General features: G+C 34.5%; 1 protein-coding gene across 1 annotated transcript in view; it reads left to right on the top strand.

The window, feature by feature from the left end:
* Window positions 1-27376, top strand: part of LOC129804838 (neogenin) — a 92871-nt gene that overhangs the window by 37519 nt on the left and 27976 nt on the right. Inside the window, exon 2 of the mRNA XM_055852478.1 lies at window positions 26801-26975. Coding sequence (XP_055708453.1) covers window positions 26801-26975 — 175 coding nt within the window. The remainder of the gene's footprint in view (window positions 1-26800; window positions 26976-27376) is intronic.

Here is a 27376-nt window from a genome sequence, read left to right as displayed (position 1 = left end):
CAAAAGATGCTTCTGTCAAAGTTTAAATTAGTCTATGATCCAGGGTTTCTGCCGTTTACCTGGTGAGCCCGGTAATGGTAAGACGGCGGCAGACGCAACCAAGTTACAGATTGGAAATAAAATATCTATCTATCTATCTATCTATTGCTACATCCAAGCGCTTTTATTTGAGAGATTTCAAATTATGATACGTTTCAACTGTCAGTTTGACAGAGACTGTCAAAGTCATATAAAAAATGACATTTCGCGTCAAACTTTCAGTCCTTTTTGAAATCGTATTTCTGAAACAAAAAGAGGAAATTGCAAGTTCAAATACAAGTTTTAACAAAATATGGACTATGACAATTCAAGAAAAAATTATTTTTACGTCAAATTTAATATTAAAGTCTTGCCACAAATATTTATTTCTAAAAAAAAGATCGTTAAAGTTAACTTTTACTCACTGAATACTGTCAAAATGACATAAGTCAGTTGAATTCCTTGACAGATTAAGTAACTGGCAAATTTCAAATTTGAATTCAATTTAAACGATCTTTTAACAGCGAATTTATCTTTTTCCTCGGAAATATATGTCCAAGAATTAATTAAATGATTGTAACTGAAACTGACACCATGTTTTTCTATCCATATCTCGGGTGTTTGCAAAAGCTTCTGAATTGTCTCAATTTCTTCTTTCTCAAGATGTGTGATGAAGAGATTTCTCAATGGGTATATGGTGTGATGAAAAAGTGCGAATTTAGCAAATGCATTACAATACAATAGGAGTAGAAAGGAAAATCTGCAGCAAAGTGTTTTAGCCATTGAAAGCACTTATTTTTGCTTTTTCTTTCTCTCGTCCTCCCCTTTTTTTCTGTCCATGATGGTGTTGTCCTTTCAACAATCATCATCGTCTTGGAAGATTTCCCCTTCTTGTGACAAGATAAACACAGAATGTTGGAGCCATAAAAATGTTGGTGCGAATGTCATTTTGAGGCGGAGTGAGACCACCTTCTTCGGCAAACTCCAGTCTTTTACCCTTACTTCCTTTTCTAAGACAACGGAGATATAATAAAGTGAAGCAGTTTTGGTGGCTTTCTCACATTTTCCGAGCCAAAGCTTTTCACACTTTCGAAGAGGGTTGGGGGGGGATGGGTGGGCAAAACCGAGGGTGGTAGTTAGATGAACTTTTAGGGTATGAGAAATGGGGGTAAAATGATGATGACGTTGGTTCCATAAAGCCTGATGACTTTAAGTTTGAGTTTAGCAAAAGGATCAAGGAAATGGCAAAGGAGAACGGAAGATAAGACAGGCGCCAAATGGTCACAAAGTATGAGGAATTACCAAATGAAATGAAAAAATAGTATTTAAGGTGCAAAACACCTCAGACAAAGGTGCCAAAAACTCATTCTCCAAGTTCAATTAATTAAAAGACAAATGGTATCATCATATCTCACGATGAAGATGAAAATGTTAAGATAAAAGTCATCTTGGCTACCATTTGTATTCCCATACTTCTGTGGGGGTTGCTGAAGGAATCTCTGTGGGGTGATGAATTAAAATAAACGACTTGAGGTGGCTAGAAACGTGTCTCAGCAGTGTCAAATGGGGATTCATGGAGGACACGGCTCATTAATTAATACTTTATGGATGAATTCAGTGAAGGAGGACGAATATGAAGATTGTCGTCTTGGGTTCTTTCTTCTTTACTCCGTCTGTGTCTCAGAAGTCATCCGTGACTCCCTTTTGATGGTGATGAAAAAGATGCCAAAATATGGGGTTTCTCCAGATGACATATGACAAGGATTTTCTCAAAATAGCACCTTTCGTCTTCAATTTACTTTGGGATCCAAAAATGGTTTTGCAAAATGAAAAAAGTGGAAAAACGTTACATCACTGAGAGAAATCCGAAAAAGTTAGAATAACATTCCGGAAATCGGTGTAAATATTATGCTTTTTAGGTGTATTATGGGTTAAAGTTACCCTTTTCCATCTTAATTTTACCCTTAAAAAGGTGTAAAATTAACATTAAAAAATGTTGATATATTTTTACACCTAAAAAGTGTTAAAGTTATGAGGAAAAAAAAGTTAATCGCAATCTCATTTTTTCTCAGTGATGAATAACTTTTTATTCCCATTTGGTTAAAAAAAAAGGCATTCTTGTGCCGTCGTATTCCTTCGTGTCGTGAATAGTTGATTCTTCGGCTGTCAAAATTCGTACAAAAAAAAGTTGAAATAAACAAAATATCGGATTGATAGCTTCGGAAATTGCCATTTGTTCTAAAAAAAAGACATAAGCGAATCTTCGGGATTCAACTCGTGTTTAATTGTCAATATTCGTGAATGTTCGGCTGTCAGAATGCATGTGATTTTTTCACAATACTGGGGTCCCGGGATTATGCATTAATGGAATTATGCAAACTTATCTTTGCAACTTTGCCTATCACTAGGAGCACATTTGTGAAATCATTTTTGAAATACCCCTAAATGTATGCAATTTTTGAAGCGGTAAATCAGAAATCAACTTCTAATGAACCGTTGGCGCTGAAAATAGCCAGCAAAAATGGTGCCAAATATATTTTGCATATTTTACGGCGTTTCTCTAATTTATTCGAAAGACATCGCCTGGAGGTATGCAAATTTTCTGTACGAATATAACCATTTCGCGCGATTTTCTTCGATCCCGATACATAATCACGGGACCCTCTGTATATTAAAAATAAATAATACTTAAGAACATCTTTAAATATTTATATTCCGGTGAAAAACATTCGTATACCTTCACTGAGAAAAAAATGGGGGTGCGATTAACTTTTTTCCTCATAACTTTAACACTTTTTAGGTGTAAAAATATATCAACATTTTTAATGTTAATTTTACACCTTTTTAAGGGTAAAATTAACATGAAAAAGGGTTACTTTAACCCCTAATACACCTAAAACGCATAATATTTACACCGATTTCGGATCAATACTACAGGGTAAAATTAACATTTCCGGAATTTATTTTAACTTTTTCCGATTTCTCTCAGTATTCGTGCTACGTTGGCACACGCGTAAATCCTTGGCTGTCAAAATTCAAAAGTGCTTTGACAATGAAGTTACAAATGACCCGAAAGATAAACAGTCTTAAATTTTAGAAATGAATAAAAAATTTATGTTTTACAGATATTTGTGGTCTTTATCGTCAATTTTTTATATACACAAATCCTTTACTGTCACAATTTTAAAGGCAATTATTTACATCGTCGCTTGGATCGGCAATTGTCGTAATTTTTTCATTATATCTTTTAAATCAGAAATTTTTGTAACAATATGGAGTTTTCACAGAATAAAGAAAAATTATTGAATTACGTTATTTATGGTACTATTCTAATGAAAAATTAAAAGGGGAAAATAATTTATTTTTTAGTACATAACTGCTCTCATGTGCTTTTGCATTACCGACTCTCCTTAGTGGTGGTTCTTGTCACGACTCCTTGGTGGTTTTGGAACACTATAAGGACTGTAGTCAACAGTTGTGACAGGAAGCAATATAAAAAGAACAGATTCTTTCCGTACAGAAGTAGATCTTGAAAAATTCGAAAATCTATTTGAAGATCCAAAAAAGAGACTTTCTTACTTTTTGATAATTCCGCAAGGTGGCTAAGATACATCCTGTACGAATTTCGAAGTGCTCAAGTGTCAAAATGTGACGGTCTTCACATTATTGTGAGGAAAAAAAGAAAACAACTACGTTTACTGTTCTTGTCCGATTATTCAATCACTCCATAATCACTGAGTAACTCTTTTGCCAGCTTTTTATTGTGATATTTGATAAATTTTTCCCACCTTGTTCGAAAATTTAGTATGAAAATTCGAAATTGAATTTGAATTCTTCGAACTTCAACGAATTTTTGTGCAAATAGAGTTCCATTTACCTTTTATCCAAGACACTATAGGAGAATCAAAATCTACTTGTGTTTGGGCCATTATGCAGAAACACATGAAAACAGTCATGTACTAAAAAAATATTTTTAAGGAAAGACTTCCCTTTTTCATTTTTTATTGAGATAGCACAACAAATCTTTCTTCTAAACATTGTTTTTTAGTACATGACTGTTCTCATGTGCTTCTGCATTGTCGACTTTTCTTTATGTTTATTCCTGTCACCACCATTTTCCATAGTCCTCGTCGTATTCTTAAATCCCCTAATAGTCGTGTAACTAATCAACGCAAAGAAAAGTCGATTATGAAGAACATCATGAGAGCAGTCATGTACTAAAAAAATGTTTAGAAATATTTCCTCTTTTCATTTTATATAAAAAAAAATTAGATTTAAAAACGACTGGATCACCGGTAACACAAAAAAGTTTTATCCTTATAACCTCAAGTTTTGACACCCTTGTGCTTAAAGGGCTACCTAGCCTGTAAGTTACGACAATTGCTGATCCAATTGAAACTGATAGCTCAAAACTCGATAACTTACGTCAAAAAATATTTTTAGTAACTTTTTTGTTTCTTTAAAATCTCATTTCAAGTTGTTAATCTGATTATGACATTGGTTGTCAAAATTCAAATTCAATATATCTGTCAAAATTTAAATTATAACCGTCTCCAAAGACCCTTTCTCAAAAATTGCAAACCCCTCTGCGGTGCTGCTGCCAGTGTGACCCTTCCTATGCAAAGAGCATCTTATTTAATTAGGAAGACATCTCGATGGAGGTAAAAATGTGCCCTAATTGAATATAGTACCCAAGGGAAGCATGAGAAAGTCACTTAAATATTCCTATCATCAACCCCACAACAACCTCTCAAAGATTTCACTTCCATGCTCAAAGTGATAACAAGAAACTAAGGGTGGAAGGATAGTGAGAAAACAGGGTGGAATTGCCAATGTCTTTATCAGTGGAACACTTTGTGTGTTCCTTTACTAGTTTACTTTATTATTTTAACCACATCAATAATTTTCTGATGGAGGGAAGATTCTTGCAGTGGGAACTGAGATACTAGTGAAATTTATGTCTTTTCTTTGGGGGAAGAAATTGTATCGATTGTATGAAATTTATACAATGCCAATGAGAAAATTCTGCGAAATATTGTCCCACAAATAGGAAATATATCAAGAAGTATAATAAAAGATTTCTTGGACTTTGCTCGGAAAGTGAGATAAATGATATTATGGATGCTCTCAATACCAAGAATCCAACGTTTTGCTCCAAAAGAATTTTCTTGTATCTTGTATTAAATTGTTGGGGGGATGGTATCTCTGTATTTCAGGCATCATTAAATTGCTTTCCATTTTAATATTCTCCATGTTAAAATTCCACAATTCGACATTGCACTCTATGAAATTAAAGAGGAAGGTGAAATTGTGCGAAAAGGTGTGTTGGGGTAAATGGAAATCAATTGGGGGTTGTGAAAAATCATTCCTCCCTCCACAAATGACTTTTCTCCCCCATGCATTGTGGCCCAGATAGCTGGGGGATTAAATCTTCAGGATGATTTATTCATCATTTAGATTGACGGGGCAAGACTTACCTACGATTTTTCTTTTTTTTTCTTACCTAGGGGAAAACTTTTGCTAACCATTGAAATTTTTTTCTATATTAAATTCAAGGGAGTGGTCTATGAATTTTTTTATTGCGAAAAATATGAAATATATTTAAAGTTGATGGAGAATAATTACGAAAAAAAACAAATCAGACACAATTTCTCATATAAATATTAAAAATTTATGGCAAATAATAAGAGATGATTTATTTATCGCATGCTGATTTTATATCAAATCATTGATGTAATTTAATTTTTATTGTCGTGGGAAATATGCTAATTCAAATAAGAATATTTTAGTATCTTTTCTTTAGATGTTTCTATCGATTTATTTACTCGTTTATTAAAATTAATGTGAAATCTTTGACAGTGAAATCATCTTTCAATTCACCATAAGAATACACTGTTAGAAAAAGAAAGTTCTGCTCAAGAACGATGTTTGATAGAACAAATATTCATTGAAGGTTTTGGAATTTTTATGCCAATATTTGTAAATCTTAATCAATGTTGTTAATAATGATTTGAATTTAATTATGGTATTATTTCAATGAAAAAGGGAAAAACATTTTTTTAGTACATAACCGTTCGCATGTGGTTCTGCATAATCGACTTTTCTTTGTGTTGCTTCCTGTAACGACTGTTTGGTAGTTCAGGAACACAATGAGGACTATAGACAACAGTCGTGACAACAAGCTTTAATCTATAATACAGAAGCACATCAAAACAGTCATGTACTAAAAAAAAATTCACAAAAAAGATTGCCATTTTTCAATTTTCATTGAGATAACACCAGAAATCTTTCTCCTGAATATTTTTTAGCACATATCTACTCTCATGTACTTCTTCATAATTGACATTTATCGTCGTGTTCCAAAACGGCCAAATAGTCGTGTCATAAACCAATTCAAAGAAAAGTCGATAATGCAGAAGCACATGAGGACAGTCGTGTACTAAAACAAATGTTTTCATCTTATCATTTTTCATTGGAATAGCACTACTAATCCAGATTATATAATTGTACTGCATTTAGTACATTAGGGTACTAAATTTTGTATCTCTGTATTTAATGCCTTTTTAAATCTATTACTTGACTTATCAAATTACCAAGCAAAAAGAAATTGTATCACTGAGAAAAAACGGGGGTGCGATTAACTTTTTTCCTCATAATTTTAACACTTTTTAGGTGTAAAAATATATCAACATTGTTTAATGTTAATTTTACACCTTTTTAAGGGTAAAATTAACATGGAAAAGGGTAACTTTAACCCCTAATACCCTTAAAAGCATAATATTTACACCGATTTCGGATCAGTACTGCGGGGTAAAATAAATATTTCCGGAATGTTATTTTAACTTTTTCGAATTTCCCTCAGTGATGTTTTAAAATATTCCATGTAAAGTTTGTGTGTTGTCTTTAGTACTTTTTAGGTAAATCCTTAGAATGTGATAGGGCCACTAAAAGTATTTAGTAACTGGGAATTCGTCGCGGGTGTTCCTTCTTGGACATTAATGGGTTGGCCTCAGATCAATGTCCAAGAAGGAGTACCCGCGATGAATTCCCAATTTTCCCTGTAAATCCTTAATTTGAGTAGTGGATAGACAGTGGGGACGACATTTCAGAGACAAATCACAGATTTGAGCATTAAGGAAGGCTTGTTGAAGCGTCGAAAGCTTTGGCCAAGAATTTTGTGTTTTCCTGTTCTGAAAGGATTGCACCCCCTCTGACGCATCTGGAGGAAGTCCATCTCCTTGACTTTCTTCTTCTCTAATATTTTATCTTGATTTATGGTACTGTTCCAATGAAGAATGAAAAAGAGAAATTCTTTCTCCTGATTTTTTTTTAGTACATGCCTGTTCTTATATGCTTTTACATAATCGTTTTTTTTTTGTATTGATTTCTATCACGACAGCAGAATTATAAGAAAGCAATCATGTACTAAAAAGTGTTTGCAAGAAGGTTTTCCCTTTTTCACTGTAATAACGTCAGAAATCTTTCTCCTAAACATTTTTTAGTACATGACGATCATATGCTTCTGCATTATCGACTATTCTTTTACTTAGTTGCTGTCACGATTGTTTTCCTCAGCCCTCGTCGTTTTTCAAAACTACACATCGTGACAGGGATCTACCGAAGTAAAAGTCTGTTACGCAAAAGCACATGGGAGCAGTCATGTACTAAAAAAAATGTTCAGAAAAAAAATTTCCCCTTTTCATTTTTTATTGGAATATGATCATCATGGGAACGCTTTCAGTCTTCGTACATACTCTAGCTTCGAGCAATTCATTTTTTTTTCATATTCCTCTAATGATTTTTGTAACTACCATTCCTAACAGTGTACGCGAAATTGTAAGAAAATCTATGATATAAAAGCACAAAGTAAAATATCTTGCTTCTTTTTATGACGAATCCATAGAGATTTTTTTTCTTCCAGACATTTTATCTTTGAGGAAGAATGTGGATGGAAATCATTAAATCTGCATGTATGCTCTTTACAGTTTTTTCCCATTATGATAATATATATTTTGCTTTTGATAGAGATGAAGAAAATGACGCATTAATGTGGCATTTGTGCATGAAAGTTTTTAGCAAATATTGAAATGACAGGGTGGATTTTGCAAGTTTAGCTTAATTGAATTGTCTGTGTTGAAGCTGGCTTGAGGGTTGAAATTCAAACTGTTTGGAAATGATTACAGCATTTTCCCTCTGATAGTTTAATTATTTTCTAATTTTGTCACATTAGCGTGAAACATGATGAACTCGTGCTGAACATTGAAGTAAAACTTTCCTCAAGCTTATGAGAATTGAAAGCTTTTGCAGATAATAATGCTGAAAGTATGAAGAGCATGTCACATGGTTGTTAGTGAAAATGAAAATTGTGTCATATACTTTCTGACTGTAATCCTATATATATGTGTTCTTCGGTATCATTTATCATGGGATAGAAATGGGAGAATTAGAGGGAAAAAGAAGGAAAAAAAACAAGTAGTTCACTAATGCTAACAATTTCATTCTATTTGGAAGTTTGTATTTAAACTTTTGCTGAAGCTCTTTGGTAGCATTATCGTGCAGAAAAAGAAGAATAGTTCTAGGTGTTGGAAGAGTATGAGGTGAAATAGTAAAAGCGAGACTATCTTGTGTATTATATTTATTAAATTGTTATACGACAAAAGTCGTTAAGTAATACAGAGAGAATGTGGGTGTGATATGGTCACAAAGTTTCTTCTGCTGTGTCTTCTGGAAAACGGGTGTGTCCATGCTCTAAACCATTCTTCTTTCTTTTTGTTCTTCCAACCCATTTGATTTAAATCACCTACCTTTCTGTATCACACTCGATTGTTTTTTTTAATATATAAATTAACAACTTTTAAAATTGCTAATATCGTTCCAGAACGGTAGGTTTCATGACAGTTTAATAACTTCTTCTCCAGCCTACAATATTGTCGAAAGACAGGGGCATAAAATTTTACGATGATGAGAAAAATTATTCATAACAGGAAATACAGTGTGATATTTGCGTATCGATAAATGGGTGTTTTCACAGGGAAAAAAATATTATATGTTGTCTTTTATTGATTTTATGACACATTTTAATAATTCATTACACTGAGAAAAAATTGATAGTTTAAAATTAGTTAGTTCGTTATTAAAGTGCGCTTTGACTAGATGTAAATTAAGTTTTGAAGATGATAGCAGATTGAATACTTCATTCATTGATTCATTTTCAACCGCTTATCCCTATTGGGGTCGCGGGCTCATGATATCCAAATTAGCAGCCCATGCTTGTCGTTCCTCCGCCACTTCAGGAGGATGTTCGGGTTCGATCCCAAGGCGTTCCAAGGCAAGATTCTGAATTTGATTCAGCTGCCTTGTTCTAGGTCTGAATGTTTTTCTATACATGCGCTGAACATGCCAATACCATCGAAGTTGTGATCTCTCGACCCGAATACTTTGAATTTGAATACTTCGAAATATTAAAACGAAAATAGTAGACGGACCATTAAAATCTAAGGGCCTTGACAGACCTGAGGATTAGCCGAGAGACGGCTTAGCGTAATTATATTAGAAATAATGTTCTAACTACATTTCCATCATTTTCCACTAAGTCGTCTCTCGAATTAAGTCGTAAGTGTGTCTAGGGAATAAGACTTACTGAGGTGGCTGCAACGTTCCTTTAAGAGACCGTGCCTCTCGCGCTAACCTCCTCCAATTCTAGAGACTCTCCGTCAGCTTGCTCCAAAAACGTAGCATACATCGCTTTTAAAAAGTCCGTTCTATCGGAGGCTGCTTGCGAGTTTTCGTAACAATCTTGCTTTTACGGGGAGAGATTGTTGGCCCTTCATCCAACCCTCCTTAGAAGGACCAGTTCCCTTGTTCGTTAGTTTCAGGTTCGTGACGTCCCACTGGGGTTGGTTACCCAATCCTCTATCACTCACGTGAGTGTACCAAGGCCTACCAGGCATCTAGCCCGCTTGGAGATGAACGTAGGAATTAAGGGGAAGAGGCTAGACTCCAGGTATTTTACAGGTATTAGAATCTAATCTAATACCTAATCTGTTACGCACCTCTAATGAGCTGGCGTCGTAGTCGGTCCGTCGTCGGTCCATCTGAGGCTGGGTCGGCCTCGTTTCCTCGAAACATAGAGTCCGCCCATAAAGACTTTCCATGATGGGTTGTCCTCATCCTTGTGACCCCGATGGCCAGCCCATCGGAACGTATTGCGGCGTACTTGCTCGATGACAGTGACTTCCCGGTACGGTAGCTCTCATAAACCTCATGGTTGCATGGGCTCCGGAATCGTCCCTCCTGGCTTCATACGAATACGTGAAGACTGAGGGGATCACAGTCCTATAGAGTAGTGGCTTAGTCTTGATGCCTAAGGTTTTGGTCCGGAAAACTCTTTATAGATTGAAATAGGTCCTTTTGGCTTTCAGCAGATTTGTGGGGATTTCTGTTAATGCTCTCTCTCTCTCTCTCTCTCTCTCTCGTCGAATGTCGAATGTCTCGAAATGTTGTCGGCTGTGATTGTTGGCTCAAGGTAGACGAAGGAGTTAACAACTTCAAAGTTGTAGTCCCCCATCGGGAACCTTGTTTGACCGATGCTCTCCGTAGATCTTGTCTGAGTTGCTGTAGATAAGGTCACTATGTACTTTGTTTCCCTACCTCTTACGGCCCGCAATGACTAAACTATCCTGGTTTACCATTATATTGTTTAACGATTTTAATGTTCGAAGTAACCTTCTGTAATAGTGAAAAGATCAAACATTCTGAATGCGTCAAGGACTGTTTGTTTACCGTAACCGACTGCACAGTTGCAGTAATATGCCAAAATAATTCTTGGCTTAATACGTATACATCTTACCCTACCCAGAATCCAAGGCATTCTAATTGGATTTAGTAAACTTCTGTGCATTTGAATGAACAAGGCATGGGAATAACAATCCTATGCGCTGCTTTAAATTTTTAATCTGAAGACTGAGTTTTATCATTTATAAGGCTTGTTTCAAGTAGTCCTCATGGTTTACTTTAACACTTCCTAGGTGTAATTTCAATGTTTATTGTTCCACGTTGCCCAGCTTATTGTCATAGATAAAAATGTTAAGTAATACCAAGCCTCACGACTTGTAGATAATACAAACTCATCTTTTCTCAGTGTACTAATGGAAACTATGATTGAGTTTCTTTAGTTCAATTCACGTGCAGAATTAATTGGTTGATTTATCCGTTTGAAACCACATTTGAATTTTCACCATTTTCCACTCAATCTCCTTTGTTGAAACACTTCAGGGGTAATTCCAAAATATACCCAGTCGGAGAGAGAGAGAGTGAGTGGGAAAATAAATTGGTACAAGAGAAGGTATGGGGAAAAATAGTTAAACACGACACACCAAAACTCACAATGGTAGAAGGTTGATTTATTGCTCTAATTAAATTGCAGGGCGCGATTTGCACAATTCATGATATATACTTCATTGTCTGGTTCGCCGTCTGGATGAATTTTCCATCTGGGACATGGTGAATTTTCCTGGGAAAAATAAAATAGATAAATACTCCTTGGTGGAAAGACGCTGTACATATGGAGAAATAATACTGCTCTAACTTCTGAAATTCCTTCAGATTATTCGCAATAATTAACACAGGAATTTATGCGATGTGCGTTCTCCATTCTCACAATGGATTACAATCTCCAATTGGATGGATATTTTTTTTCGCATTTTTCCAAGACAAACACATAGTCAAACAATAGGCTATTCTCTATTAAAAGTGAATTTGGGAGAGATAATAAATATTTGCACAACGTCATTCGGTGATAAGGGTCAAAATTCACACAGGATTCCAATCTTTACGCAAAATGGAATATATTTCGCTCATATCGAATTCTTGTTAGTATGTCGTAATGTGGTGTTGTTTATTATTCATGATATAAAAAATGTGTATTAATCATATCGATGAAATAAACTCATTAAATTGGCAATAAAACTCTAATAAAAAATTCAGAAGTGGGAAATTTGATGATGAAAAATTGATATACGACATTACTTTTTTATTTGGGTTAATCATTACCCTGAAAACAAACAATAACATGCTACGAGTTTCTTCTTTTTTGGTTTTTATAGTATACAGTGCACGTAGTGCACATACAATTTGAAAAGGATTATGTACGTACATATTGTCAAATATTTGTTGTAAATGTGAAAAATGGATTTATTGATGAATTCAGGCAAATACAGATTTTATTTAGCTTACTCATGCTGCTACTATTTAATCAGCTAACAGTCTCGAAAAAGTATGTTCTATTATTTAGATGGTTAGCTGAGACACATACCAAAATGCAATAGTCTTTATTTAAATATATTTATGTCTGTGGCAAAGGGGTGTCCTTTGTGACATACAATATATAAAACACGTTATATAAATTGGTAATCAATAAAATTATTTAGCGGAGAGCTTAGAACTGGGTGTTATACAGCTTTGTGGTGGGTGTCTTGGGTAACCGTCAGTAGGTTTTTATCATAAATTTATCAGTTATTTGAAGCACGCACAGTTGCTCCACGAACATTTTAGCCTATATTTTTTTTTATTAAGGCACTGAGAAAAAAGGGGTGCGATTAACTTTTTTTCCTCATAATTTTAACACTTTATAGGTGTAAAAATATATAAAAGTTTTTTTATGTTCATTTTACACCTTTTTAAGGGTAAAAGTAACATGGAAAAGGGTAACTTTAACCCCTAATACACCTAAAAAGCATAATATTTACACCGATTTTGGATCAATACTGCAGGGTAAAATAAACATTTCCGGAATGTTATTTTAACTTTTTTGGATTTCTCTCATGGGGTCATTTTTAGGATTATTATTAATCGTACATAAACCCATTTAGCACCATGTGTATTTTTTTTTTAGCTCGACGTCTCCTCGTTTTCTGTTTAGCCGAGACACACTTTTTAGCACAGTTTTTTTTTGTCAAATGTTCGTTTTACTTATTTTTAAATTTAGAAATGCACATTAATGGTTTTCTTAAGTGATATTGTTAGCTTGCAAAAGATTTATTATACAGTTTAAGGTGATCTCACTGATATTTTATTGTTCTAAAATGTGAATTGTCTTAGCCAAGACACCTTGGGTATGACTAACATTTCCCAGAGAACACAAAATAATAAAGTTCAGCTAAATTAATTTGGAAAAATGTTTTTAGTCGCTTTTCCTGTTCCCTTACATCTAGTAGCTGACAATTCGAATTTTTGAAGTAGTCCAGTATTAAATTGGAGTACTACTTTTTTTACGAATCTAGAGTCAATACATCTCAGTCACTTTGTGTCAAATTTGATATATCTTATAAAAGTCAAAAGTTATAATCAAATAAATTTCACATTTTTCTAAAGGGGCGATAAGTGGTCACTCCACCCTACGGTTCGTTTTTTTTATTGAGGTTTTGTTTAAAAAAAACTAAACACCTGGATTTTTAAACATTAAATTCAATGTAAATTATTCAATGTATTTTACGGTAATTATTCTCAATATTCAGCTTTTAATTGTAATTGAATAATTCGATTCAAGTCAATTTTTGTATTTCTTCTTAATTTAAACCATGGTAACGTCTACCGCCGGCTTATCACAACCGACGTCATCACGTAAACGGCAGAAACAACTGAATTATTGATCGCACATGCCAAAAAAGGGCACTCAATGGGTCAAGTGGTAGAGCACTCGCTCTGTGATGCAAGTGTCCCGGGTTCGAATCCCCTTTAGGTCACCAGGAATTTTTCTGGCGCTAAAGGTGTTCGGATTGCATCCAGTGAGCATCACTGCACTTGATTCCACGGGCATGGGACTGACAACCTCATCCGGTACAAGAAAAAATAATAATGCATGTCTAGAAATTCCCTTGCGCGAAGGCCTTGTTCCTTCATGGAATGTTGTGCCAAGAACTCGTATCAGTTTTAAAAATTTTACATTTCGTCAATGTAACCTCTATCCTATTTTGTATTCTCTTCAGATCTAACTTTTGGTATGTCATTTTAGTATTGATAATCCCCTTAACTTTTCAACAATTCACTAATTGGAATGTCTGTTGAACATTTACCCAACGACAAAAATTAAATTAAAAATTCTGAATTTAATGAAACAATTTTACGATACAAAAGTTTACAAGCTCATTTTCACATTAAACTTCCTATTATTTTTCTACCCTTTGATGGTAGTTTAAATTACGTAGTTCAAGTTTTGTGCGAAAGAAAACTAATTGAAAGTTTGAGTATGGTTTAATTTTCGCGTTAGTGTTAGATGTGAGCAAAAGGGCATTTGAAGTCTAGAAAGTTTTTCCAAAGAAAATTTACACATGGCCGGTGAAAGTGAAGAAAATTCTCTTTTGTCGCTCTTTAGAACTTTTGAGATTACTCTGGAAAGTGTTGAAGAATCTGACAGAGAAGTAAGTGGTATGAAAGTGCATAAAAGCTTCCTTCTATACTGCATCTTTAATATTTTAATAGGGAGAGCATATTGTGAATTATTTGTGTGGTTTGAAGGGAAGTTGTTGTTCATTAGGTAAAAGTATTGCGATAAATGGGGGGAAATTTGTAATTTTATCGCTGAAGAAAAAAGTCCATTATGGTGCTGTAAAATATTCTCATTTGGGCTATTTTGAGGGCACAAAAATTTGTTGGGTTTTTTTTCTGTGCCCTTCCAAATGGATAAATGTTCAAACAGCGTGAAATTGTTATGTCCTAAGGAATTTTTGCAGGCAGATTATGAGAAAAGTTTAAGGTGAAAAGGTTATGGGCCAATTTGTATCAATTTAAGTTACGACTTTCTTCTTTGCCCTATATAAACGAGAAAATTGACGAGGTGAAAAATAGATAATTGATTAGATTGTGAAAATATTCCTTGTTGGTTGGAGAGAGTTCTTGTTGAGAGAGTGAGAGGAGAGTTTACGTGAAAATTCCGCCTGATAATTTCATGAAAATTTGATGAAGTAAATTCCAGGGAAAATTAAATGTCAACAGGATGAGATATGTATGTGCAGTATGGTTGAATTTAATCACGAAGTACAGATTTTTGGCACATTGTTTGACAAAGCATTTGTTTGGTACGTTGTTTTTGTGTGAGAAATATTGTCACAGTAAAATTCTTTTTAACCACTGGGATCAATTTTTCGTTTTCAAACGATTTTTCTTTACTGTTATTTCTGAGTTGCCAGATTTATTTAATTCTTAACCCATTTTAAGGTTATACTATTTTACAGTGATTACATTCTTTTATGAAATTCTAATACGAAGTTATGCAATGACTCAAAAGATCCAAGAAGAAAAACAGGATTCAGGATTCATTTCAGGATTGAATCATAGTGGGGTCAGTGGGGTCTTCTAGTCGATATCTCTCACCGTTTAACCCGTAAGTTCTACATGAAATCCCGGCTTGAGTGAAAACGGATTGAAAGAATTTGATATGAATTGCCAACTATTAGGAGTTCATTTATAAAATAATTTTTGAATCGCCCCTAAATGTATACAAATATTTTTTTCATGCGGAAAAATTGAAAATTTGTTGGCACTGAAAATATGCAGAATAAATGCCACCGAACTTGTTTTGCATGCATCACGGCGTCTCCGTAACTTATCCCAAAGACCTCTCCTGAGGGTATGCAATTTTTGTGTGTCACTGGAGTGAATTCACGGGCTTTTTTCGATCCCAAGAATTTCTTTGAAACCGGAACTCCCTGTATTTTTAAAACTAAATGACTTATTTTAAACATAATTTTACTATTATTCTCAAAAGGTCAGATTTTGAAAAAATAACGAATATAAGAAAAACTTTCAGGCTTCGCACACTTCGAATACTTCAACTCAAACTGCTTTAATGAATTTAACCTATTTTGCAGATTCACTAAAAGAACAAAGCAAAACATGAAGTGTTCAAAGCCAGAATGTGTGCAAATCCTGAAAGCCTTTCCCTATTAAAAGTTTTGATTATAAATTAAGGGATTATAGGGCTCACATAGGTTCATTTGATATAACAGGGGTATAACTCTATTCACACTCCTGCTAACATATTAAGTACTTACTTACTAAGTGCATAATAAGTCCTTCACTCAATGGCTTAATTTTAAGGAGTTGTAGAACTACCAACTACTTAAAAAATAAATAAAAATGAGGCAAACGTCTGCGTTTTGTGGCAAATATCGAAAATAAGTTGACATAGCACAGTCTTAACACTAAGTACTTAATAAAGGACTTTTGTCTAAGAACTTTTTATATAGTTACCCTAATTGCTATAAAATACTGTTTTTAACTCCTCTTGACTTTTATTTCTCAAAAAAATAAAAAGGACCTTTTTCTTAACCCATTCAGTCAATGCACCAGAAATACTTGAGATAGAATATTCATATTTTGGGATTAGTTTCCTACAGATTAATAGATGAATTTTTTGAAAAGAAAAAAAATTATCCGTTATGGGGGCGCGGGGATCCGCCCTCAAACACGCGTCTTAACGGTCACTGAATTTAAATTCTGTACATTAGTTTATTACAAACTCTATTCATTTAGATAAAGTAACTATCTAAGAAAACAAATTGGCAACTAGAATTCAAATCAGGAAAGAGGATGGAGGTCAATTTTAACAAATTCGACGGGATGTCGAATTTTCCGTCCGCCATTCTGAGCAAAAATTTTGCATGACTTTCCGCGAAGCCAGAAAAGAACAACAAAATGTATTTCCATCTCTGTCGGGCTATTTTTTCCAAGTAATTGAATGACTAAAGTAACTAAAGATCCATTCCCGACAGAAATTCGAATATCAATTGCTTAGAAATAAATGATCTAAAATCACTCAATTTGCGTATGATGTATAATACCATGGTAAGGAATGGGTTAATTTCCAATAATGAAAACGTTACTCCCATCTCAGTTCTTTCAGACGAACACACTATTCAACAGCTTTAATTGTTGCTAAAAGAGTTCCTGGAGTCCCCCTGAAGAAGGATTTCCTGAATCTGGACTTTTAAAAACTAAAATGATAACGTATTCTTAACTCTTTCGTTCTTAACTCTCTCGGATTATGCGCTAGTAGAGTGAGGATTTATTGAACTTTGGAAATTCTTTGGGTTGCTTACGCTCACTCATCACGAAGAAAAGGGAAGATTTTACAGAATAATAGATACTTGTTGACAATTGACGCTCCCGGAGCTTACTTAATTGAGGACTTAATAAGTACTTATTAAGGACTTATTTTATGCTATTATATCCTATAATTCCAAATGAGCGGTAATTTATTGAAATTGGTCAATATGGTTTAAACACTCCCAATTGATATTTGTTTTTTTTTTCTTTTTAATTTTCACACTTTTTATGTGCTTCAAACAAAATTATTTACCAAATATAAATATCGCTTGCAATCATAAAATCTAAGATGCAATAATAAATCTTGCACTCATGCCTCATTATTCTGTTAATTCTTAACAATAGAAATAATTCTGTGGTGAAAATGGGATAAATAAATACTAACTCTGGGGGCTATAAAAGTTTGACATCCCAAGCAAATGGGGGGAATTTATTGTAAATTTCCATTAAAAGCAATTAAAGTTTTCGTGAATTATTTCCTCAATTGTTTGAAAACTTGTTTACATTGAATGTCTGTGGAGGAGGTCTTACAAGATCTCTTTCTCTAGTGTACAATACTTAATGTTATTCCATAAAAGCAATAGGAAATTGAATTGTAGTGTAATCCCCCCCCTCAATGGAAATTTGTTGATGTTGAGATGAAAATGATGCACAATAAAGTATGTTTAGTGTCTATAATCTATCCTGGAGGGTATTTTCTTTTTGGGGAGTGTAAAAGGAAATATATAGCGGTGCTTAACAAAGGCATAGATAAAATTGAGCATCATTCATTTGATTTTCTTGACTTTTGTTTTTGGGTGGGAAAATCGGAAGTGCAACAACACTTGACATAGTTCATTGACTGGAAAATACACTTATATAGACCGGGTGAGAGATGTTCATTGAAATTGGAGAAGGGAGCTGAAGGACAGGAAGATCATACAGATGATGGTGTGAATTTATTTATTTCTATCCAAACTCTCTGTGATCACGTTTAGAATAATAAACGACAATTTCATGATGGTGCTTTTGTATATTTTCATGGGAAACATCTTCAAAATAGCATTCTTGACCACGTTAGTCGAAAAATCAGTGAGTTTCCGGGATTATGTCGCACGACCACGAGTTTCCTGTTAGAATAGGGTGGAAGCACCGTTTATGGATGTATTAGGCAAAAAAAAATCTAAAGATTTAATATCAATTTAACTAACATTTGATTGGGATACATTATAAATTATTTCTAAACACAACCCTCAAGAAGTCATAGCGCAGTAAAATATCCTAATTTCAACAGGTTTTTTAAGTACAGTGAGACCTCGATAGAGTCAACCCCCGATAGAGTCAATCTCCAATAGAGTCAACAGCTATTTTTTTACTCTACGGACTCCGATAAAGTCAACCTTTCCATTATTATTGGACTAATAATATTGTATGACTTTTCCGAAATTAAAGTGTTTTTGTGTAGCAATGTAACGTTTTTAACACAAGAAAAACAATATTAAGGTAAAATTCGTATATTAACCGTGTAATCAAATTTCGACAAAATAATTTTTTTGTTATTTTAAGCGTTTTGACCGATTGAAAGTTCTCTTATCTTTTCTCTCTTGTCTTAAGATTTTTTGATTAAGCCCTATAAAACGGTTTAAACGACTTAAAAAACGATTTTGGCGCTGAAACGGGAGCGGTAGGGAGGAAATGAGAGTCATAATAATAATCCACAGGTTGACTTATTAGGGGGTCATCTGAAGACTCTAAGTAGATAACTCTAACCATTTAGCGCCCAGTTTTCAGAACAAGAAGAAAACGAGAAAAATCGGTTTTATTGCTCTTTTTGTGAAGTTTAGAGCCATAGTTATGTCATAACCAAAAGAACAACTATCAAACTCTTCCTTCATACAATAAGTTTAAAATAAATTCTATTTAATAACGTTAATTGCATCAAAATTTTCAAGAGTTAAATATCTACCAGAGCTCTTCTAAAGCAAAGTGAAAAAAAAAAGAAATCTTTAAGACACCATTTCCTTATCTTAACATATTCAATATTAATATGACTTCAATATTATCAAATGGATAGTAATGTTCACTTAAGATAATTACTAATAATAAAAACATTCTGTAAAATCATTCCTTAATCTTCAACTTTTGCCCAAACATATGACTTTTTGGACCAGAGTGTGTACAATTTATGGGTTTAGTAAGTAAACTATTCTACTATCGTGTTAAATTTATCAATTATCTAGTATAAACATAAAATAATACCCCTTTATATCAAAATTTCGCATTTTAATTGATTTTTTCGGACTCCGATGGAGTCACCGAATCCAATGGAGTCAACAGGCCTGGAAATAATTAGTTGACTCTATCGAGGTCCTACTGTACTTTACTGTTCTCAAGTGCTTCTGCATTATCGACTTTTCTTTGAATTACAGTAGAGTCTCGCTATAGTCCATATTTGGTTCCAGATTTGACACTTGGATCGAACTTGGGTCCATGTCATTTTTCAAAATTATCAACGACTTTTAGTATTGAAATTGCTCGACGACTTCCGCTTTCTTTGCGATTGTGGTACTTGCCCTCGCTCTCTTCATTCTGGATCATAATTATCACAACTACTCAATAAAGTTTGCCAAAAATATTATGATAACATTGCATGTCACGTACTAAAAAACATAACCTCAGTGATTTGAAATCAACGGTCGATAAATTGTGGACTATAGAGCGATGACCTATAGCGGGACTCTACTGTAGTTCCTGTCTCGACTGTTCTCCCCAGTGCCCGCCGCGTTCTGAGACCACCAAAACAGTTGCGACAGGAATCAATACAAAGAAAAGTCGATAATGCAGAAGAAATTGAAAACAGTAAAGTGCTAAAAACATGTTCATTTTTATTTGGAATAGCACCATAACTTCAAATTATCTTTTTTTATATCTTTTTTACGTAACCTCACTTTTTGCCACCAAATGTCACTACTATCGCCGAAAAACTTCCTTTATTAAGGACCTAATAAGTGCTTATTCAGAACTTATTTTATGGACTTGAAAAAGTACCATAAGGGCAGTATCGGCCATAGCCCATGCCATTGCCCTACAAGCTTAAACTCTTCACGTCCGACATATAAAATCAGAGTGTCGCTGCTTTAAAACCACCTTAAAAATGCATCCGCCACAAGGAAATACTCATTTCCATCGGGAAAACTGCATTTTTATAGCCTTTCAGAGAGAAAAATTTGTAGCGTGTGAGAAAAGTCGAGACTACAAGGGAAAAGTTTTGTCGTTATTAAATTACATTCATTTGAGATATATATTTTTTTTAGTCTTTTTCCTTCATTTTATATTTACTATATCGTCTGCATCGTCAGGGAAGCAAAAAAAAAAAGCCAGAGCATGAGACACTCTTCTTGGACTCGAGCCCAATTCATGAACATCTGTAGAAATTGCAATCTTCCTCGTTGTCTGACACTCTTATAGTTTTGTTATCTTAAGCCCAGTTGGTGGTTTATTTTGTGTTCGTGTGGCTTTTGTGGCACATCTCTTGTGATGCTTGCACTTTTGCGCTTCTTGTAGCCTGCATTTCGTTATCCCTTCTCTACGATCTCATTCTCTTCTTTACCAAAGTTGTAAGTGTTTCAGGGATTTTGGAAGAGAAATGAGCTCTTGTGAATTTTTTGAAGTTAATTCACAGCAAGGGGTAAAATGAGCAAGGAAGAAACTAATTCGAAATGAAAATAGTAAAAATGCTTCTGGCTCTAAAACACCTTTATTCAATGACTTAATTGAAATACAAGGTGTTTCGAGATTGTAACTTAAGGTATCTACATATTGAGATCAATTTTCTTCATCAATTGCATTTTTGACAGAATTTGGACATTTCCACCTACAACACTGTAGGCAATTCTCTTCAAAAAGATAGTTTTTGCTGGCAAATGCTTCTAATGTGGAGAGGTACTTAGATTGGGTTGCAATGAGTAGCATTTAAATTTCAAATGTTAGAAAGAGACAAAACTAAAAAGATATTAGCAGAGACACATACCAAAATACAGAAGATGAAAGCTTCAATTGACACAGAAAGTCTTTAGAATTAAAAAAAAAATGCGGAAATAGATTTCTAAATTAGATAAAATAAAAATTCAAATCAGTATAGACAGTTCAAACTTGAAAATTCGTCTAAATGTCAGCTGAGACACAAACCAAAATACTGTAAAACTCATAATAGGCTCTCACATTTTAATTTAAACTGTCATTGGTGTTTTAAGAAAAAAAAAAACATTAAGCAAATAAAATATTGTTTATATTAATTACTTTTTACTAAGCTTCTTGTGGTAGTGTGAATACTAGAAGTCGATACCATTAACCGTTTAGTCCCAAGGCTGACAGATTCGTAAAAAAACGGTGAAATATCTTTATTCTCTTATATTGAAATAGTCCAAGTACACTAAAAAATTAATAGCTTAACAACGTAGGGCTCTGTGAAGATCTCAAGTCGATATCTATAACGGTTTGATCTCCATTTCAGTTTGGGGTCTACAGACATAGGGGAAAGTGCCCATGATTCTTACAATCCCAAACTTCGTAATGACTAAATTTTTCCTATGTTTCTCGAATTCAATCTAAGATACTTTCGGAGAATCAAAAATCAAACTGCGGCTGTAAGAAGTACTTAATCCAACGAATATTTTAATGAAAAATTGAGATATTATTATTTTTTATCTAAATTCTCTTCATAATACTTTTACAAGTTTTTGGAATAATAAGATAACTTAGATGACTTCAACTTAATCGATATCAACGAAATCTTATCAAACCTTTACCAACACCTAATAACCCCCCTCTGATCAAAAAAAATTTGAATTTCTTGTAATTTGATCATTAAAACCGTCATTAAAATCTCAAAATTCAAGTCTTATGAATATCTTTGTGGTTGTATTCTATCAGAAAATGTCTAATCTCCTTATTTCAATCGGATTTCAAAAAGATAAAAAAAAAACAATAAGATGAGGCTCAAGGCAAAGTTACCAAAATGAAATGTTGGAGGAATTGGAGGAAGAGCAAACGGCAAGAAAATGAATTTAGTGGGATTCATCAAACGTATTGGAGTAGTACAACATAGCTTTAAAAAAAAAGAAAAAAAAAAGAGAAAAGACAGCTGAAAGAATAAGAAAAAGGAGAAGAGTCCAAATAAAAGACCAAGTGAAGAAATCACACCTTTTTTCCCTCCCATCCACACACAATTCCTCCTGAGGGAATAATAATCTCAAAAACCTGTTTCCCGTTTCTATATCTTCACAGAATTTTGATTATATCACCCATGATGTGGTCCAGAAATTCATTTTTTTTTCTCCATCTTTGAGGCCTTTGCGTGATTTTTCGCGAATAGCATGGAATGAATTATTTGCAGATGGTCCACAGAGAGAAACTTTGAGGGGCAAGTGTGAGTTGAAGAAGGAAATGGTAATAAATATGCTGAATTCAAATATCCATTTTGAGTGCATACGAAATTGGGTAGAAGATGTGGGAAGGTGCTAAAGAAATTTACGATAATTCTTTTCATTCTAAGGTGTCGTGCTTTAGCGGTTTCTTATTTCTCGCTCTCTTTGCCGTATTGGGAAAGATTTCTAAGAATCTCAATTATTGAAATCGTATCAATAGTTGATACCCACAGATCGTGTTGAAACTTTGACAAAGAAAGTCTTGAAGACCTTTTTCAATAATTCATTAGAGCACCTGGGTCAGTAGCCTACTACACCTGTCGATCTAGGTTTAGAAAGATGTTCGGAGTCAGTCCCAAGACGCCCCAAGGGAAGATACTGAATTTGATTCAGGTACCTTGTCCTAGGTCTACCCTGGGGTTGAGCTTCCTCCACAATGGCATGCATAGCTTTTCTGGAGAACTTTTCTTGATTCATGTGCTGTAAACTTGGCTGAACATGGCCGTACCATTGAAGTTGTGGTCTCTCAACTCTCAACGAAGGGCTAAGTTCCTCACTCGATCTCGGCTAATGATTCCCTTAACTGTTTGGAGGACTTGGAGGTATCTCCAAATACCGTTTATAGCTGACCTTCTTATCAAAGAACCAAAAAGCTCAACAGAGTTGCCAAGTACGAAATCTTAATGAATGATCACAAAGGAAAGTCTAATTGGGGCAAATATATTCCCTATATTCCCGTGTACAGTTTTGCCTCTTTTTTAGGTACGCCGTCTCCTTAAATCTAAATCAAAAGACGACAATCATCTCAAAGATCAAATTTCGAATAACATAAGCTAAAATTTAGATCAGCCCTTGAGGTTCCTATAACTTTAGTTGTCTCTAACCGACTTTTTCCATATCAAAACGAGAACAGAAAAAGTAATATTATCAATGATCTGAAACTTTTTTGTTTGATAATACTTTGTCAGACTTTATATGAAACCGTAAAGTCAACTGCTCTGAGGTATTGTTAATCGCATCAAGATACTTTAATTGGTGTTACAATGTAATCATTACAATGTGCCACTTTATTGGAAGAATCTGCTGATCGTAGATCGCCCAGGAACGCCTTCCCCATAGTGAATATTTCTTCATTATGGGAACAAACCGACGTTAACTGCAATCAAAGAGAAAGAGAGAAATTCCCAGCAAGATCCAAAACGAAGAAGAAGATCCGAAAATTGCGCCAAATATTACAAAAAAATTGTAAAAGACAGTGTAAGAATAGTGCCCCCGTTCCCTCTCATGCCCTGTTGTAATCCTGAACAAGCCCCTGAACGAGTCTCAGAGAAAAATTGCAAGACTTGACCACTGATGAAGGCTTGGAGACCGAGCCGAAAGCTCTGGAGATAGTTGATGTGTTTCCCTGAGTGATTGTCTCTTCTCGACGACTTCCGGATTTCCCTGTTGTTGAACGTTTCTTCTATTCCCCTGAAGTTTTTTTGTAGTAATATCACCGCTCTGGGTGATATCACTATTGCACCTCCTGAGGTGACTATGAGAATTTATTATGTTCGGGGCGTTCCGTTATTTATAAAACAAGTTCCGAAAATTCCGACGGGCCCAAAATCTCGAATTGGTAATAGTGTCGGGTCCCGTTTAAAATCCTGAATGTCAAAATCTCGAACATAAAGATCCCAAAAAAGCCAATATCCCGAATGAGACAAAACGATCAAAATCCCGAATGGTGCAAAATAGTCGAAATCCCGAATGGGGCAAAGTAGTCGAAATCTCGAATGGGCCAAAATCCCGAATGGGACAAAACGGTCAAAATCCCGAATGAGGCAAAATGGTCAAAATCCCGAATGGGACAAAACGGTCAAAATCCCTAATGGGGCAAAATAGTCGAAATCCCGAATTGGCCAAAATCCCGAACGCTAAAATCCCTAAAGTCGAAATCACTGGTGAAAATAAAAAAGTCACCGAGGATCCTTTAAAAGGATCACTGTTTTAACGGTTTTGACACCTATTTAACTCCGGAATAAACGAATAAAAACAATGAAAAAGTCATCTTCGGTGTTCGTTCAGATGAGAGAAATATGATATGAGTAATAAGTTTACTATAAAACATAATCTATCGTGATAAATATGCATACAACATTTTAAGAGATACGAGCGAACCTTGCAAATGATCAAATATGATCTATTTTTTTCTGAAAAGGATCAATTTGACCCTTTTATTTATACCAGTGATCCTCAATTCTTAAAAGTGTCATAACTACTCCCACGATTGCACCTGAGCTTTCTGAAGGCACAAAGGAATTTTCTGTATTTTGGGAAATTATTTCACATATCATCCTCCCTATACTTTCATTTCTTTTAAAATTTTGACCCTACTGAATTTTGGATTGCAGGAATTCGGATTTTCGTTATTAGTATTTTAACTTTCGGGATTGTGGCCTTTTCGGGATTTTAGCCTTCGGGAATATTTGGCTTTCGGGATCTTGGCTTTTGGGACTTTGGCTTTCGAGATTTTGGCTTTCGGGATTTTCGATTTCGGGATTTAGACTTTTCGGGATTTCGGGATTTTGGCTTTCGGAACATTGGTTTTCAATATTTTAACTTTCGGGATTGTGGCCTTTTCGGGATTTTGGCCTTCGGGAATATTTGGCTTTCTGAACATTGGCTTTAGGGACTTTGACTTTCGGGATTTTGGCGTTTGGGATTTTTGATTTCGGAATTTTGGCTTTACGGGATTGTGGCTTTTCGGGATTTTGGCTATTCGGGATTTTGGCTTTCGGAACTTTGGATTTCAGGATTTTCTTTTTCAGTATTTTAACTTTCGGGATTGTGGCTTTTTCGGGATTTTGGTCTTCGGGAATATTTGGCTTTCGGAACCTTGGCTTTTGGGACTTTGGTTTTCGGGATTTTGCGTTCGGGATTTTCGTTTTTGAGATATAAACTTTTGACTTTACCGGATTTCGGCTTTTCGGGATTTTGGCTTTCGGAACTTTGTTGTCCAGGATTTTCGTTTCCGGGATTTTGCCTTTTGGGATATTGGCCTATCCGGAATTTTGACCCAATCGTGATTCCATTCGGGATTTTCTCTCATCGGGATTTTAACTTTTCGGGATTTTGTTGTTCGATATTTTGGCTTTCGGGACTGTAGCTGTAAAAGTTTCAAAACCTTTTCAAAATTAGTTCAAATCGGACTATAAAACCGAAGATTTCCATGAACTGTAAGTGAAATGGATAAAATTCAAATTTTACATTTTGAATTTAACCGTTTTGTGAAGCTATATTTGAGGAACTTTACTGTACAATGTTTCCGTATTGGAAGAATCTGCTACGTCCACCGTGGATTGTTCAGGAGCGCTTTCCCGTAATTTGGATGTTTCTTCCGTACATTTAGATTTTTGCCATTACTAATTCCGGTTTTCAAATCTCTTTATATCTGTTACGGTAATTGCAAAATTGTATTTGAGTGCCAGAAAACTGTTTTAAATTACATTAAAATCTGAAAATCTGTAAGCTTTTCTAGGCTAATGACTACAATTTTTCTTACTATAATTTGCGCTATTCATATTGAAATGGAATTGTTACCGAATCTAGGGAATTATTGGTGGTTTTTGAACTCTTGCCAAAAAGGGATATACTTTATTTTTCCAAATGTAAATCCATTGCCATGGCATTAAAAATGTTCTTTGTGATCTGCTTTTCCTATCTCAATATCCGTATTTTGTTGAATGGTGACACAAGAAGAAAATCTTCTCAAATGGTGTTGTTTTCTCTCCAAATAAATCCAATTTTTCACTCTTAAAAAGCAGAGATTCGTCCAACAATAACAAAAGTTGTGAAAGGAGGATTGGTATGTTTTCAAATGAAGGATGAGGAGTAGATATATCCTCATGTCTTTTTTGGCAGTTAAATTGAAGGGTAGATGGAAGAGATGGTTTTATTTAGTCAATTTGAAAAATACATTCACAATAGGAATATGCTGGTTGCAGATTGTAATCTTTCCTCTGACAAAACTCTCAATGATGCTCCAGTTGGTGGTTTTAACAATTGCCTCTGCCTTCACACAGGGAAATCGATGCTGAGTGATTGTTGTCTCTTTGACGGCAGAACAAAGTGTTCTACCATATTCACTTCTTCTTTTTTTTATCTCTGCCTCCCAGCCACTCAATCTTCTGGCATTTTGACTATTCCCACGAGGAATTTTATATCCTTGACACTAGAAGCGTTTCGAAAAGATGAAATATTCAGAAAATTTTTAACCGTTTCTTTTATTGCAGCTCTGGAATTCACACTGGAGCCCGTGGATGTCGCCGTCCAAGAGGGAAATTCGGTTTTATTGCAATGTAGCGGTCGGATGGATCCATCGGCACTCAAGGATGGAAAAACAGCTCCAAATATTCGATGGAGAGGACCGGATGGACAGGAAATTGGAATTGTTGGGGACACATTTAGGTGAGGAATGCCTCTAAAAATCATTTTGAATGATTCACTAATGGCAATTGTTATTACGTGATTTGAATTTATATTTTCATATTTCCACAACTTTTAAAGTCATTTTAGAGTCTTGTTCTTGAAGTGCTTTTATAGTCTATTTATTCAAAGTTAAAAGTTTATCAAGTGATTACTGATACAAGAACCGGTTCACATCTGATTTTAAGCTATTCATAAATCATTTTAAAAATTGCTGTAATCCTAATCTGTTCGAACACGTTTAGGTTTACCACAGATTCCAAGACCTTTCCAAAGAAACCAAATTTGCCCAAATCGTTTGCAAAATATATTCTTTAGAGCTACTTTACATTTGTCCTCGAAAAATTGTTAATAGATGTGATTCAAGGTCATTATCGTGAAAA

The sequence above is a fragment of the Phlebotomus papatasi genome, chromosome 2, assembly GCF_024763615.1.
Source record: "Phlebotomus papatasi isolate M1 chromosome 2, Ppap_2.1, whole genome shotgun sequence".
NCBI lineage: Eukaryota > Metazoa > Arthropoda > Insecta > Diptera > Psychodidae > Phlebotomus > Phlebotomus papatasi.
The sequence above is the reverse complement of the archived record's forward strand: the minus strand, read 5'-3'. Positions and strand labels throughout refer to the sequence as shown.